The sequence below is a fragment of the Euleptes europaea genome, chromosome 2 (assembly GCF_029931775.1).
Source record: "Euleptes europaea isolate rEulEur1 chromosome 2, rEulEur1.hap1, whole genome shotgun sequence".
NCBI lineage: Eukaryota > Metazoa > Chordata > Lepidosauria > Squamata > Sphaerodactylidae > Euleptes > Euleptes europaea.
The window spans coordinates 95,485,557-95,500,119 of NC_079313.1; the positions used below are offsets into that span (position 1 = coordinate 95,485,557).

The following is a 14,563-nucleotide window of genomic DNA, read 5'->3' on the forward strand; positions in this document are numbered from 1 at the left end:
CCTGCACATTTTGCCCGTGTTTTCCAGATACTGTTTTAGCCAGCATCTGGAAAATGCAGGCAAAACGCACGGGGAGAACAAGGCGACCTCTGACGGGCAGAAAAGGCATGCATAATCAAAAGTAAACTCCAAAGCAGTCAGCGGGGGTGACCATGAAGGAAACAGCCATGCATAAAAGGCTGATATGAAAGGACCAGTGTGGGCCAAGTAGTCTTTGAGGGGAGTGATGTTTTCAGCCCACTTTTCAGGAGCAAGGGGGGCAGTCAAGGAAAGAGTGCCCTGGGCCCAGCATCTGCACTTGTTTCTGCCTTGCAACGTGCAAGTCATATCACAGCTCCTAACACAGTTCAGCCACTGACTGTACAATCCTATGCAGAGATGCTCTAGTCTAGATAAAGCCTACTGATTTCAATGGGGTTAGGCTGGAGGAACTCTGCATAAGGTTGCACTGTAACATGGTCAGATCTGCACCAGTGACCGCACTTAATTGCCCCTCCAAATGCATCAGTCAGTGGCCTGAGGGGCAACTGATCCACCAAACTGTGATTTGCTTGCATGTTAACATGGCCAATGTGGATCCGATGCATGACTCTGACCAAATATAAACATATTCAGAATCTGAGGATCTCATCTGTAAAGTGGAAAATAACATATCTTGGAAAGGCTTCCCATGTGACGTCAGAAAGGATAAACAGAACCAAGGGATGGCAAGGATAAATATGGTAGGGCACATAAAGTTTTCAGATGTTCAGCTAATTATGGACTTGACAGTACTTTAGACTGATAACTAAGGTCTTTTATGCATGGCTGTTTTACTCGCTGTCACCCCTCCAACGACTTTGGGTTTTTGTTTGGATTATGCATGCTGTTTCCAACTGTCAGGGGTCGCCTCGCTCTCCCCCTGCATTTCCCCACTTTTTGCCCGCTTTTTCAGAGACCTGTTTTATCTTGAATTTGAAAACGCAGACAAAAAGCGGGGAAAGTCAGGGGGAGAGCAAGGCGACCCCTGACGGTCGGAAACAGCATGCATAATCAGAAGAAAGACCCAAAGTCGGCGGAGGGGTGACGGCGAGGGAAACAGCCATGCATAAAAGATTTTAGAAACTCCTAGTCAAGGGGTTTCTCAAACAATCTAAAAAAAAAAAAAAACAGCAACAAATGCTTTTTGACTGTCTCTTAAAATATGCCAATTAGACATTTCAATCCAATTGCCCTGGACCCTGACACATTATGATAGCATCAGCTTTCTTTGCTGCGGCACTACAGTCTAACTGCAAGGTCCTTGGGGCAGGAACCATAAACTCCTTCTACATTTGCATTGTGCTGTGTGTAGAGTCTGTGCCTGGCTGCTGGCAGATACTAACAATGAATCTATAAAACATTAGCCCACCTGGAGTAGGCAGTCTGGGATGTTCTCTGAAGTGAAACTTGATGCTTTTCAGCAAAGACACACCTCTTTCAGGGTGTTGTCCAAATTTCTCTATTTTAAACGTAGGGACAGGAAATATGAAATGGGACGGCCAGGATCCAAAGTTTCGCTGTCACTTAGGCCGAAGTTTATCAACTCTTGACAAAGAACAAATCAGATGCTTGTGATGGAGCCGTTGCCACGAGCACCCTGAATTGTGAGAAGGTTGGACAGTTGAGGAAGTTGCTGCCTCTGCACCAGCAGGTTTTTACAGCATAGACATTGCTCCTTCTGTCTGGAACAGCTCTGCAGGGCTTTTTTCCCTCTCCTTTTTGCTTCTCATGCTCGATTATTTTCTGACTGTACAGTGGGATGGGTCTGTTGCAAAAGATTCTGGTTCCCTTTGTCGGATTGATCTTGGCCCTCTGGTTTTATTCAGGAAAGGAAGATTTTAAACCGGGTAAGTTATTTAAAGCAAAGCATTTTAAAATAAAGCAGGGGGGAGAGGGGGAGGAAGGGAGCCACGCTGGAATGGTTTTTACACAGGAACTGGTGCACAGCCTAAAATGAAACATGTCTGGGCATTTCTTGCATTGCTGATAGTAGAAGGCTTTGCTTGGCAAGGCTTTGAAATGACATCAAGCAACAGGCAGGAATATTTTGTCAGCAAACAGGTGAGGTGGGAGGTTTGCCACTTGGATTCTTCGAGAGGCTTTGGTATTCTGTCCGTTGGAACAGGATTTCACTTTTTACAAATGACTCGAAGTGAGTGGGAAAGTTATTTAATTGCCCTTTGCTTTAAAAACTTCTGAAAAGTAGAATGCACAAAGTGGCTAAAAATAGGTTAATTTGATTAATTAGATTAGAGGTATAAACGTCTCTCTTGGCGCTGCTCTGTGTCCAGTTGGAATGTTAGCAATTCTTGCTTCTGCTGATTTCTTGGGAGGAGAGCACGGGTTGGATTGGAGGACCGCTGGGAGTGGGCAGTCAGTTTGCAGACTGGAATGGCTGGGTAGCCTCTTCTTTTTCTTGCCCTTCTGAGATTTATGGGGGGGGGAGGATTACTTAGCGGGATCGGCATCCCTGTGTCTTGTGTTCCAGAAATGCTGCAAGGGAAGCGTGTGATTGTTACTGGGGCAAGCACAGGAATCGGCGAACAGATGGCGTACCACCTGGCACGCATGGGTTCCCACATACTGATCACTGCGCGGACAGAAGCCAAGCTCCAGAAAGTAAATGTCAAATGCTTATATATGCATGTTCTTCATCAGGCACATTCTTGTAGAGGTGCGTGTACAGACTCCCTTCCAGTCGGGTGTGTAAATACCTATGAAGTACTTATTCATATTCCTGAAAACTGGGGCAAACACTCACATGCCAGTGGTGCTCACTTGCCAGATCTGGCATCCAAAAAAACAAAAGAAAAACAAGCCCCTGTCTTTGCATACTTCGTAAATATTCAGAGATCAGCAGATTGAACAGAACGCCTGAATTACATTGTGATGCATGATGTCACCTCTTCACTTTCTGACACAGCACTGCTCCTTCTGCGTTAGAGCTCATGACAGCTGAGTGGTCCAAAAAAGATGCAGCTACTGAAAGGGGGTGGATTGCCGTCATGTTAGGCAGGACGGCACTGTGGTGGTCCTATTTTTGATGATGAATCTTCTTAAACGTCAAAACTGCCTGTCCAAAAAACTGCCCAAGGCAATGTAGAACCGAACACATAAACTCCAGCACAGAAGCAGCAGCAGCAAAAGAAATTAATGATACAGAGATACAAGCCCCTATTTGGCACCTCCAAAATACATATAAATCAGTCCATCTGGCATCCTTACTTAGGGGTTACATTTATGTGATATCATATAGGCATCTTGGAATGTCGTCTCTCAATTTCAATTTCATTCTAAACTTTTAAACTCTTGGCATTCATGTTCATTTTTATATCCATTTGTACCAGGTTCGGCCAGCTAAGGCACAAAAGTGGACACTGGGGGGGCATAAACACAGAAAAGAAGGAAAGATAAGGAAGTGGAGAGGAAGCAAAAGTATTAGAGGAAAACAACAGCTGGAGAGGGGGGCTTGTTTACCCCTCCCTAGCCTGGATCCTGGCTCAAAAGGAACTGTAGTACAGTTTGTTCCACCACCACCACCCCCAACCCTTTTTCCATTACAGACTATTCCCTTTTTCCAGCTTGGTAGTATTCTTTCTACTAACCTATGGACAAAAGATAAGAGTCTGCAGTAAGCAAAACCATTGGAAGGACATGGCCATCATGCATGGTTGAAGCCCACTCTGCCATGAAGCTCACTGAGTAACCTTGGCCAGACACTCACTATCAGCTTAACCTACTTTACAAGATTGTTGTGAGAATATAATGGAGGCCAGGAGAACAAAGAAAGTGGGTCCCCATTGGGGAGAAAGGTGGGGTATAGATTAAGTAAGTAAGTAAGTAAAACCACAGTGTGGAGCCATTGGTATGGCCACATTGTTGTCCTATAATGGAAAAAGCCAAGAGATCTTACTGCTCAGTGCTAAGGACTGGCATTAACTGTAGTGCTTTGGGCCGTGACTTGTACAGCTACAACTCAACCCCATCCCCGACCATGTCTGACAAGTCTAATTCTGACCCATTTGCCAAACAGTCTCTCTCGACAATGAATTAAAACCTTTAAATTGACGTCTATGAAGGCATGCTTCAGTGTACTTATTACCTGAGAGTTTGTTGTGAACAACCAGATTTCTCCTGATCAAGTCAGTGAGCTAGAAGCATCTACTAGGGTTTTTAATCTAACGTGGGGAAAGTTTGGAAGAAGTGGTTTCAAGTCCAGTATTTCCATCAACTTGCAGGAAAGATGGTAAGAAGAATGTCATAGGTTAGCCTCTGTAATGCCTAGCAATTTTTATGCATGACCCAAATTTAGAGCGCAATTGTCTGTGTTGCTATATTGTAAACAAGGATACAAAAATCCAGATTCCAATTAACCACTGGTACCAGTTGCACCTGGCAATTGGTACCACAGTTGCTACAGACATTTCTCTTATTTGGATCCTAAAAAATCTCATTAGCTCCTAAGATCTGCAAATTTTTTGCATTCCTGATTATCAAAGTAGTCAGTATCAATATATCTAATTCTCAATATGGCCAAATCCGTGGCTACTTAGAGACAGGAGCCATGAACAGACAGGACATATCTTTATTTAAAGCTGAGGAAAGCCCCAGGTTTACAGAAAAACCTGAAATTTAAAAAGGGGGGAGTTAACCCCCCCCATGATAAAAACAGTTCCTGTACCTTTAAGAAACAGACGCCCTCAGTGGCCGTTGCTAGGCAACCACAATAGTTTTGCCAGCATTCCAGTAGGGGACAGGGTCCTGTCCAGGGTTGTTTTGACCTTTCAGAGTGGACTCATAGATGCCAAGCCTGGCAGCATCCACCGGATGACTTGCTACCACCTAACGTGCGTGATTCACCCAGCTGTTTGCTACTGTCCAACAGCAGCCACCCCACAAAAGCCAGTGTGGTGTGATGGTTACTGCTTCAGACTAAGATCTGAGAGACCCAGTTTCAGATCAACAGCTCATGAGGTGGAGGAGATAATGTTGTAAGCTGCTTTGAGTCCTCATCGTGGAGAAAAGCAGGCTATACATTAAGTCAATAAATAATAAATATAGCTGAAGATGGAGGCGGATAAAAGATAGGTTGGTGGATATCTGAGGACAGGGGAGAGGATGGCAGGCAAAGGGGAGAAGATATGGGAGTTGCCAGGAGGAGGGAAGAGGAAATAGTGCAGGGAGAGGGATGCAGGAGAAAGTGAGGAGTGTCCCCTGCAAGTCTTTGCAACCAGGTCCGGCCCAGCTGCTGGCACCACACAGCTGGGCCATAGTTTTCTCAGGTAGAGGCTGCCTGGGGGAAGGAGGGAAAGCTGAAGAGGGGGACAGATAAAGATAGGTATGGTGGGAAGGAGAAAATACAGCAGGAAAGGGGGAGAGGCTAGAGGGGCTTTCAGAGATTAGAAAGAGGAAATAGCGGGGGAGGGGGAAATGAGATGCTACCCACAAGTCCCTGCAGGTTTCCTGCCTTTAATTACAATAATATTTTCCATGGTTTACAGCAATTTTTAAAAGCCCGATATGACTCACCCAGGAGGTGCTAAAGTATCACTAAAGTGCATTAAAACCTTGATGCCATACCACAAACAGACATTTGGAAACCCCAAGGTTTTAAAGTCCGTGATTAAAAAAAAAAAAAGTTTCATTTTGATTCTACTAAGGGAGAAACTCGACATTCTTCAGCTGGAAATTTTGACAAAGCTGCATTTTCCAGTGGAAATTCCCCACTGATAACACTGATCCATTAAGCAGACAGACCAAAAATGTGCCGTTAAAGAGTCTCCTTGTAAACTGAACTACCCAGCTGTTTCTTTGCAGTACAGCATCGGAATTTAATTGGAGGGGGAGGGGCTGAAAGGACATCGGGCCTCCAGAAACGTTGTTTTCTCTTTGTTTCAGGTTGTCACTAGATGCCTGCAGCTGGGTGCGGCATCTGCCAGCTACTTGAATGGCAGTATGGAAGACATGGGGTTTGCTCAGGATGTGGTAAAGAAAGCGGAGGCATTATGGGGTGTGCTGATTTTTTTTTTTTTAATTGAAATAATCAAGGTCGAAATGCTTACCATCATAGCTAGGGTTGCCAGGTCCCTCTCCGCCACCGACGAGAAGTTTTGGGGGCGGAGCCTGGGGAGGGTGGAGCTTGGGGCGGGGAGGGACTTCAACGCCATAGAGTCCAATTGCCAAAGCAGCCGTTTTCTCCAGGTGAACTGATCTCTCTCGGCTGGAGATCAGTGGTAACAGCAGGAGATCTCCTGCCACCACCTGGAGAATTGTGGTTGTTTATATATGCAGCTTTTGTTAGCTAGCTAGTTAGATTCCGTACAGGCTTTAGTTTCATAATTTAATTAAATTTATATAGACTGTTGCAAGCTGTGCCTGTTTATAAGTGACTCACTGTAAATACTTTCTAAGGGGTGGTAGTGCTGTCATTTTTCTACAATACCATTTTACAGCACTACTATTTAGCCTTGGTTGTTGTTACCACCTGGAGGCTGGCAACCCTAATCATAGCAGTGAAACTTATACTCATGAACATGATAAAGAAGGCCAGTCAGGAACCAACTGTACTGTTGTCATCTATTTTTAGAGATTCACACACCCATGCTCTTAAGAGTATATTACAGTTCTAATTGGAAATAGAATTTGGAGCCCAACCACGCTTAGTCACAAATTACATCATTCTGCAAAAGCTCATGTGACATGACTGCTCTTGCCTCAGCTGTAGGGTTGGGAAATACGTGGAGATTTTTGGGGTGGAGCCTGAGGAGGGTGGGGTTTGGAGAGGGACTTCAATGGGGTATAATGCCATAGAGTCTACTTTACAAAGCAGCCATTTTCTCCAGGTGAATTGATCTCTGTCGCCTGGAGATCAGTTGTAATCCCGGAGACCTCTAGCCACCACTTGGAGGTTACAAAGCTGACATACTGGAAGCTGAACCATGGACCTCTTTGCTACAGGCATGCAACTGGAGGGACTCCAACTTTACCTAAGAGTTTGGCATCAGTGTGAAGATTAGACATACATACATGCTCTGGATCAGGCACAGGCCTGTAAGGAGAGCCATAACTCACTGGATTATACACATACATCTCAACCCATTGTCCCATAGACAAGGGACTTTCCTTGTATCTATTGCTGGTAGAAACAAGGCTTTCTTCCAATAAGGTGTAATCCAGAGGTTATTGTCTCATGGTCATTATTCTAGTGCTTTTGTACTGAGATGACAACCAATGGGCCCAGGAACTCCTGGGCTGAATGGAGAAACCGTGGTGGTGGCGCTTCTGGATCTCCCACTGAGCTTCTTCCATGGAAGTAAGCAGGCAGAAGAACCCAGCAGATGCAGCTATTTGTCCATGCAGCCTGGAAATTTTAAAATGGGCTAGTGGGAGTGGTAGCAGGTGTTCTGTGCACTCCTTCTAAACAGAGAACAGGTGCTTGGGATGGATAGACATAGGCCACTTTCTTACATCTCAAGAAAGCATGTCTTGCCTGGTGCGGATGACTTGCTCAAAGACTTACAGATTGCATGAGGGGAATAGGTGGCAGGTTTCCCACTTTTCCCTCTTAGCCTAAGCGACAAAAACCCCTGGCTCCATTGTGTAGTTAAATAATCTACTGCTCAAAGCATCTATCACTAATCATCCTAGCCTTTCCGAGGGAACCCCTCAGACCTAGCAGGGCTATGCATACCTTGATGGTGGGGCTTTATAAATAGGATATAGAAGCACATCCCTATAATGACCTGCCAAAGTCATGGGTCGTTCTTCAGATCCTTGCAACTAGGAAATCCCCACCATTTACTCTCTTTTCCTAATGGTTATCCATGAGGAATTTCAGGATCTAGCAGGAAGAAATAGCAACGCTGTAAAAGTGTGAGTTGTTGACACCAATGCTGTGTAGTAGGCATGGTACTTCTGCAAAGCAGACTCTCATCTTCTGCAGTGTCTTTGCTGTTGTACCACGTATACCTTCCTCGACACGCACTGTTTCAATACAGTAGCAGCTAGGACCCACACTTTCCTTTTGTTGCTGCCATTCCTACTTCTTAGCTGAAAGGCAAGGTGGCTGGAAACAAAGGCCTTTCATGCATGGCTGTTTCCTTCACGGTAAACCCCCCCCCCCCATGACTTTGGGACTTTGTTTTGATTATGCATGCCGTTTCCAACCGTGAGAGTTCACCTAGCTCTCCCTTCATTTCCCTGCGTTTTGCCCGCGTTTTCTTATTAGCGATAAAACAGGTCTCTGAAAACGAGGGCAAAACATGAGGAAATGCAAGGGGAGAGCGAGGCGACCCCTAGAGGTCTGAAATAGCATACACAATCCAAACAAAGATATGAAGTCATCGGAGGGGTGACAGCAAGGGAAACAGCCATGCATAAAAGGCCAAAGGGAAGATGTTACCCTTCGGAATCATGAAAGGCATGAAAATGAGCCATAGAAGTCCATCACAGAGATTCTAGGATCTACAAAGATCCAATGAGGATCACAAGGGGGGCTGATGTCAAGAATCAGGAGAATAAGCAAATTGAACTGACAAATCAAAGCACTTCCAGTAATGCAAAGGGCTTCTTATGTCTGGAAAAGGAATGTCTGGACAGTATTTGGATAAGGAACTGTTATACATTTTTAACACTTCTGCAACTGGTTTTCTGCAAGGTTAAGCGACATGCAACCCTATCGTATACAAATCCTGTGACAGAACACTACCAACTATAAAATAATTATTTAAACACATAATAGCGCCAGCTCCATTTGCAATGTTAAGTCGAGAAAACTATAAAAACAATCACACAGCATTAAATGCCTCCAAAAGTCTGCAGAACAAGCACTGGTTGGCTTGCTCTCAAGGTCTTTTAAAGCAGAATGTGGCCTCAGAAACAAAGGATATTGAGAGAAAGGGGATTCAAACTGAAATATGTGGCATGGGAGCAAAATGCAGACCTTTCCCTTTAATCATACAACTGTAGTTACAGTAAGAACAAAGGAAAGGGGTAAATGGTGTGTGAATTAATAGAGTATATAGCATTTTGTTCCAGGAAATTACACAACCTTCTTTTCACTTTCTCCAGTGATGATCATATGTGGTAAATAATTACCCTTGTGAGTGCAGAGTCTCCACATGAGCAGACTTTCCCATCCCCCATTGTTGTGTACATAATTTGTGGCATGTAGGGTTGCCAGGTCCCTCTTCGCCACTGGTGGGAGGTTTTTGGGGAGGAGCCTGAGCAGGGCACGGTTTGGGGAAGGGAGGGACTTCAATGCCATAGAGTCCAATTGCCAAAGCGGCCATTTTCTGCAGGTGAACCTATCTCTATCGTCTGAAAATCAGTTGTATTAGCAGGAGATCTCCAGCTAGTACCTAGGACTACAAGCGATGCAAACCCAGTTTTGTAGCTTCTAGGTAGAAAATATGCAGAATTTCTAGGATAACTAATCAGAATAACAGCTGTATCATCCTCTGCCAGCCAGACTTAAATAATTCCTATCTCTTACCTCCGTAGGAAGCCTAGATATGCTTATTCTGAATCACGTTTCTGCTGCAAACCTCAGTTATTTCAACAGCAATACTGAACACATGCAGAAGCTCCTCAATGTCAATTTCCTTAGCTATGTGGCCATGACAACTGCAGCTCTTCCTATGCTCAAGAGCAGTGAAGGCAGCATCGTAGTGGTTTCATCCCTGGCAGGTAAGCATGCACTGCAATTGTATGAATTGATCCTCAGAAACTTTCAAACTTTTTTTGATAACTACATGTGTACACATGTATTTTTGTTGATTGCATTGTCAACTGGCTGCAGGCAAGGTATATACCTAGTATGTAAGCCCAGCAAAACAAAACTGTGTATAAATCATTGTATATGATAGTCAAAATACAATTCTCAGGCACTGGGTTGGATCCAATTAGCTTTTTCACTGATTTTTTCCCAATTCTCTTTATTGACGCTCTTGTCACACATGGGTTTTGTTCATGTAGGCCCCATCATTCCCACCATAGATCTTTTGGTGGCCAAGGGGGAACCCTCCTCCCTTTTGCACCAGTAGAAAAGCTGGATGGATCCAACCCAGTTTCTTACATTTTCTTCCATCCTCTGAAGGAAAATCCTGATAACTGAAACAGTTCTAATAGATCACTGTATTTAGGGGAAGAAATTTACCACAATAATGAACCTGGAGTAATTTTCCTCCATAGTATACAAAAAGTATCCTGTTTGAATAATTTGGATATGTACTATGTAGTTCATTCTCTGTCCTTTGGCACATCTGGCATGATGCATTCTGGTCCCTTTGCTTCTCTGCTTATGAAACACTATTATCCAAAAGTCTATTGACTAATTAGGAGCATATCCTGCCTCAGCACAGGGTATCTGGACTATATTTCTATTCTATTTTTGGTTGTCAACTGAATCTTCCATGCTGATGGAACATTCTTAATATGGTGAGGGAACATTCACAATATTCATAGTAGCCCTTGTACTTCTGTGAAGTAACGCACCATGCTTGCAGCCATGCACGCACGTGATCCTTCTTTCAGCTAGCCAATGGATTGGCAGGCAATTGCCCACCATTCTAAGCCACCTGGCAACCCTTACCATTACAAAGCTGATAAGATAAAAATCCTAATTAAAAGCCTCAGTAAAGAGATATGTTCTAACCTGACACCTAGAAGAAAGTAAAGTAGGTGCCAAACAAGCCTCAAGGGGGAGGGCATTCCAAAGGCAAGGTGCCACCAGAGAAAATGCCCAGTCTCTAGTCACCACTCATCTCACCTCTGAATGCAGGGACACAGAGAGCAAGGCTTGAGAGACAAATCATAACTGGCAGGCTAGACAGTATGGAAGGAGGGGGTCCTTCAGATACCCTGGTCTCAAGCCACTTAGCATCTTAAAGTAAGACCCAGCATCGTAGCCAGTGCAGATCTTTCAGCACAAGGGTGACATGATCCTTGTAACCACCCCAACAGTAGCCTGGCCACCGCATTTTGGACCAATTGAAGTTTCTGAACCCTTTTCAAAGGCAGACCTACACAGAGTGCATTACACTAATGTAACTTAGATGTGATCAGAGCAGGGATCACTGTGACCAGATCATGCTTTTCAAGGAATGGCCAATAGCTGGTGAACTAGCCAGAGCTGGCTACATGCCACCAAGGAGACAAAAGCCTCCAACTGTGGGCCAGGATCCAATAGCACCCCCAAGCTACAAACCTGCTCCTTCATGGGAAGGGCAACCCCCTCAAGGACAGCCTGGCTCCGCAATCCCCAACCAGCTTTTCTATTGAACAACAGTACCTCAGTCTTGTCTGGATTGAGCTTCAGTTTATTGACCCTCATCCATCCTATTATCTTCTCCAGGCACTTATTCAGAACTTCCACTGACCCAACTGACTTAGCTGTTAAGCAGCAACAGAGCTGGGTGTGTTCCACATATTGGTGGCACCTCACTCCAAATCCCCAGAAACCAAAAATAGCATGAAAATAAAAACTCCCGGGTTTGATTCGCACAAATCAAGCCAAATCAAAGCTGGGATTATTGAATCATGGGACTCAAAGATACTCCCATAAAACTCATTACGGTGTTGCCTTTTACTTCCATGTTTGACTTGAGGGGCACGCCTCAGGGTGGCTCACAGCTTATTTGTGCTCTAGTCCCTCTGACAGCTGCTATTTCAAGGTGGGAACCACGTATTGACCAGGGTTGGACTAGATGGCCTGTATGGTTCCTTCCAACTCTATAATTCTTTGACCACACGTTCCACCAGGCAATGGCCTTGCTCCCTGTCCTGAAACATTGGGTGGGTTTCATATTGGGCAGCAGTATTCAAAAGAGCCACACTTGGCTTCCGAGCCACTGAAATCAGTGAACTAGAGTAATGACAGGTACACTTTGCCATGTTCAGGACCATAATGGAATTTACTGGCTTTGTGCTGTTGCTGTGTTTCCAGGCAAAATTGGCTTCCCGTTCATGGTTCCCTATGCTACTTCTAAGTTTGCTCTGGATGGATTTTTCAGCTCCTTGAGGCAGGAATTTGTTATCCAGAACACCAATATTTCCATCACACTCTGCATCCTTGGGCTCATCAACACAGGTACAATTGCTTCTTTAAAATCTGTCTATTAAGGGCCTACTTTCCTTGAGAGGTATATTTAAAGTTATTCACAACTATGGGCTAAACAACTTGTGGTGGGAAATGAACACATTCTGCAATTCACATCTGGAGTATAGGAGGTAGTCTGTTTTCTAAAAATCAAGAAATGTAGGAACAGGAAGGTGAATTCTGCCCTCTCTCTTTCTTTAACATGCTCTGTCACTACAAGGATTTTTTCCACTCTCACATCCAGCTTTGATACAAGAAAGAAGCCTGCAGTGGCAGCCCAGGGTGTTTTGCTACCTGGAGCAGAGACAACAGTCAGCAGTAATGACTACCACCCCACACCCATGCCTTAACACTACTTCTGCCACCCCCACCTGGGGAAGATAACCCTTAGCTGCCCCTGCTTTTTTGAACAGTAGCACAACATGCCTTAAAGAGATTTCCAAATTCCTATGAGATTTCTTCCATTTGCAAGTGTTTGGTGTAGTGGTTAAGAGTGGTGGCTTGGAGCAGTGGACTCTAATCTGGGCAACCGGGTTTGATTCCCCACTCCTTCACATGAGCGGCAGAGGCTAATCTGGTGAACCGGGCTGGTTTCCCCACTCCTCCACTTGAAGCCAGCTGGGTGACCTTGGCCTAGTCACACTCTCTCAGCCCCACCTACCTCACAGGGTGTCTGTTGTAGGGAGAGGAAGGGAAGGTGATTGTAAGCTGGTTTGATTCTCCCTTAAGTGGTAGAGAAAGTCGGCATATAAAAACCAAGTCGTCGTCTTCTTCTTAGGAAGTATAAACTGTTTTAAGAATTGTAGTGCAATCTTAAGCATGTCTACTTAGAATCCTACTCAGGTCAATTGAATGGGGCTTGCTCCCAAGAAAGTGTTCTAAGGAGAGCACTGTTTGGCTCTAATCCTTAGGGCACTGTCCTGAGAGTAAGCCTTCTTGAATAACATGAGAATTATACTTTTGAATAAACCCGCTTAGGCTTGCTCCTTCAATGACCTGAATCACTGTTTTAATATTGAGGGGCAGGTAAGGGGCCTCCACATATTTAGTCCTCCCCATTGGTCCTTATGGGCTGCACTGAATCTTCCAGGGGTATCGGCTGAGAGACAGGATGGATGGCCCAGGACATTAGTGATATGCATCAGATTATCCCTTTCATTAATACATCTCCACTTAACTAACGAGAGCTTTGCACTAGTCTATTTCCACACAGTGACAGCCATTGACAGAGTCTGGACTTCTTCTGGGTTGGAGCCCACTAATTCCAGAAGAGAGTTTTCAGGAATTCATTCTTTGCTTTCATGTGCCCTATTCTGGCCCCGCACAAACCAAAGAGACCTCAGCCAAGTATTTCTGGTGGCTCATTTGTGTTAGATTTGTGAACCCTGGCCAAGGTTCAAGAATAGGCTCACCTGAGGGCCGGGTTTCTTTTGAGTTCTATCATTGGTTGTAGAGTACACAAATAAATTAAGCAAACTGAACTGAGGCTTGTTCCACTTTAGTTCTCACAGCTGGTAGACTCTAAGACTTGGATCACACGTGTAAGGGAATGAAATGGAAATGAGGGGTCAGAGACCTGAAGAGACAGATTGGATCACCACTTTTAACTGCAAGTGGAATACCACAATTAGGAATGCTCTCCTGTGTCAAAAACTTGAAAACAGAAGACTAAGGAAGTATCAGACCCAACCAAGTGTATGGGGAAAGGAGTCAGGAAGTTACTAGCTAAAGGTAGCCAAATCATGGCAATTGGATTTTATGGCATTGAAGTCCCTCCCCTCCCCAAACCCCACCCTTCTCAGGCTCCACCCCAAAAATCTCCAGGTATTTCCCAACCCAGAGCTGGCAACCCTATCAGTCAGATTGGAGGGTAACATCTCTTCTAGTTTGAGCCTTATACATACTGCACACATCCACCCTTGAGAAATTCAGTGATATTCTATTTTAGTAGAAACTAAAATTTCCCACGATTTACCTTACTAAAGTTATAAGGTCCGTACAAGCAAGTACTTGTCCACCAAATTCCTGAACCTTGAGAACCCACTAACCTGTGTTCCTTTTCTTCCCTCAGATACTGCTATGAAAGCTACTTCTGGTATGTTCAGCTCTTTCCCAGCAGCACCAAAGGAGGAATGTGCCCTAGAAATCATAAAAGGCGGAGCCCTGCGCCAACGGGATGTTTATTATAAATATTCAGCTGTAAAGATCCCTGTATTGTTCCGGGACTGGGTTCCAGATCTCCTGGATTACCTCATCAGGAGGGGGTTTGATGTGGAAAAACTAAAAGAAAATTAGTGACTTTTGCTTATCTATTTATATTTCTCGTGCTACACAGGCCTGTGGTGCTGCAGCTGTACCCCCCTTTTAGCTCAGACTGTCTCTGAGGGCCTAACTAAGATGAGTCACTGGGAGATGAGCCAACGTCAGATTATCCTAGCATTTAAA

General features: G+C 44.6%; 1 protein-coding gene across 1 annotated transcript; it reads left to right on the top strand.

The window, feature by feature from the left end:
* The first annotated feature begins 1,455 nt into the window (after positions 1 to 1,455).
* On the top strand, positions 1,456 to 14,554 carry HSD11B1 (hydroxysteroid 11-beta dehydrogenase 1). Its single transcript, XM_056844471.1, has 6 exons — positions 1,456 to 1,868; positions 2,510 to 2,640; positions 5,920 to 6,031; positions 9,523 to 9,708; positions 11,966 to 12,109; positions 14,190 to 14,554. The coding sequence occupies exons 1-6, from the start codon at positions 1,781 to 1,783 to the stop codon at positions 14,411 to 14,413; spliced, it is 885 nt and encodes a 294-aa protein (XP_056700449.1). The 5' UTR covers positions 1,456 to 1,780; the 3' UTR covers positions 14,414 to 14,554.
* Positions 14,555 to 14,563: the final 9 nt, after the last annotated feature.

Bases quoted from the DNA above. Each gene is read 5' to 3' on its own strand.
- HSD11B1 (XM_056844471.1), top strand. From the start codon at position 1,781: ATGGGTCTGTTGCAAAAGATTCTGGTTCCCTTTGTCGGATTGATCTTG. The intron at 2,641-5,919 runs GTAAATGTCAAA...TCTTTGTTTCAG, and splicing joins CAGAAGCCAAGCTCCAGAAA to GTTGTCACTAGATGCCTGCA. The intron at 9,709-11,965 runs GTAAGCATGCAC...CTGTGTTTCCAG, and splicing joins AGTGGTTTCATCCCTGGCAG to GCAAAATTGGCTTCCCGTTC.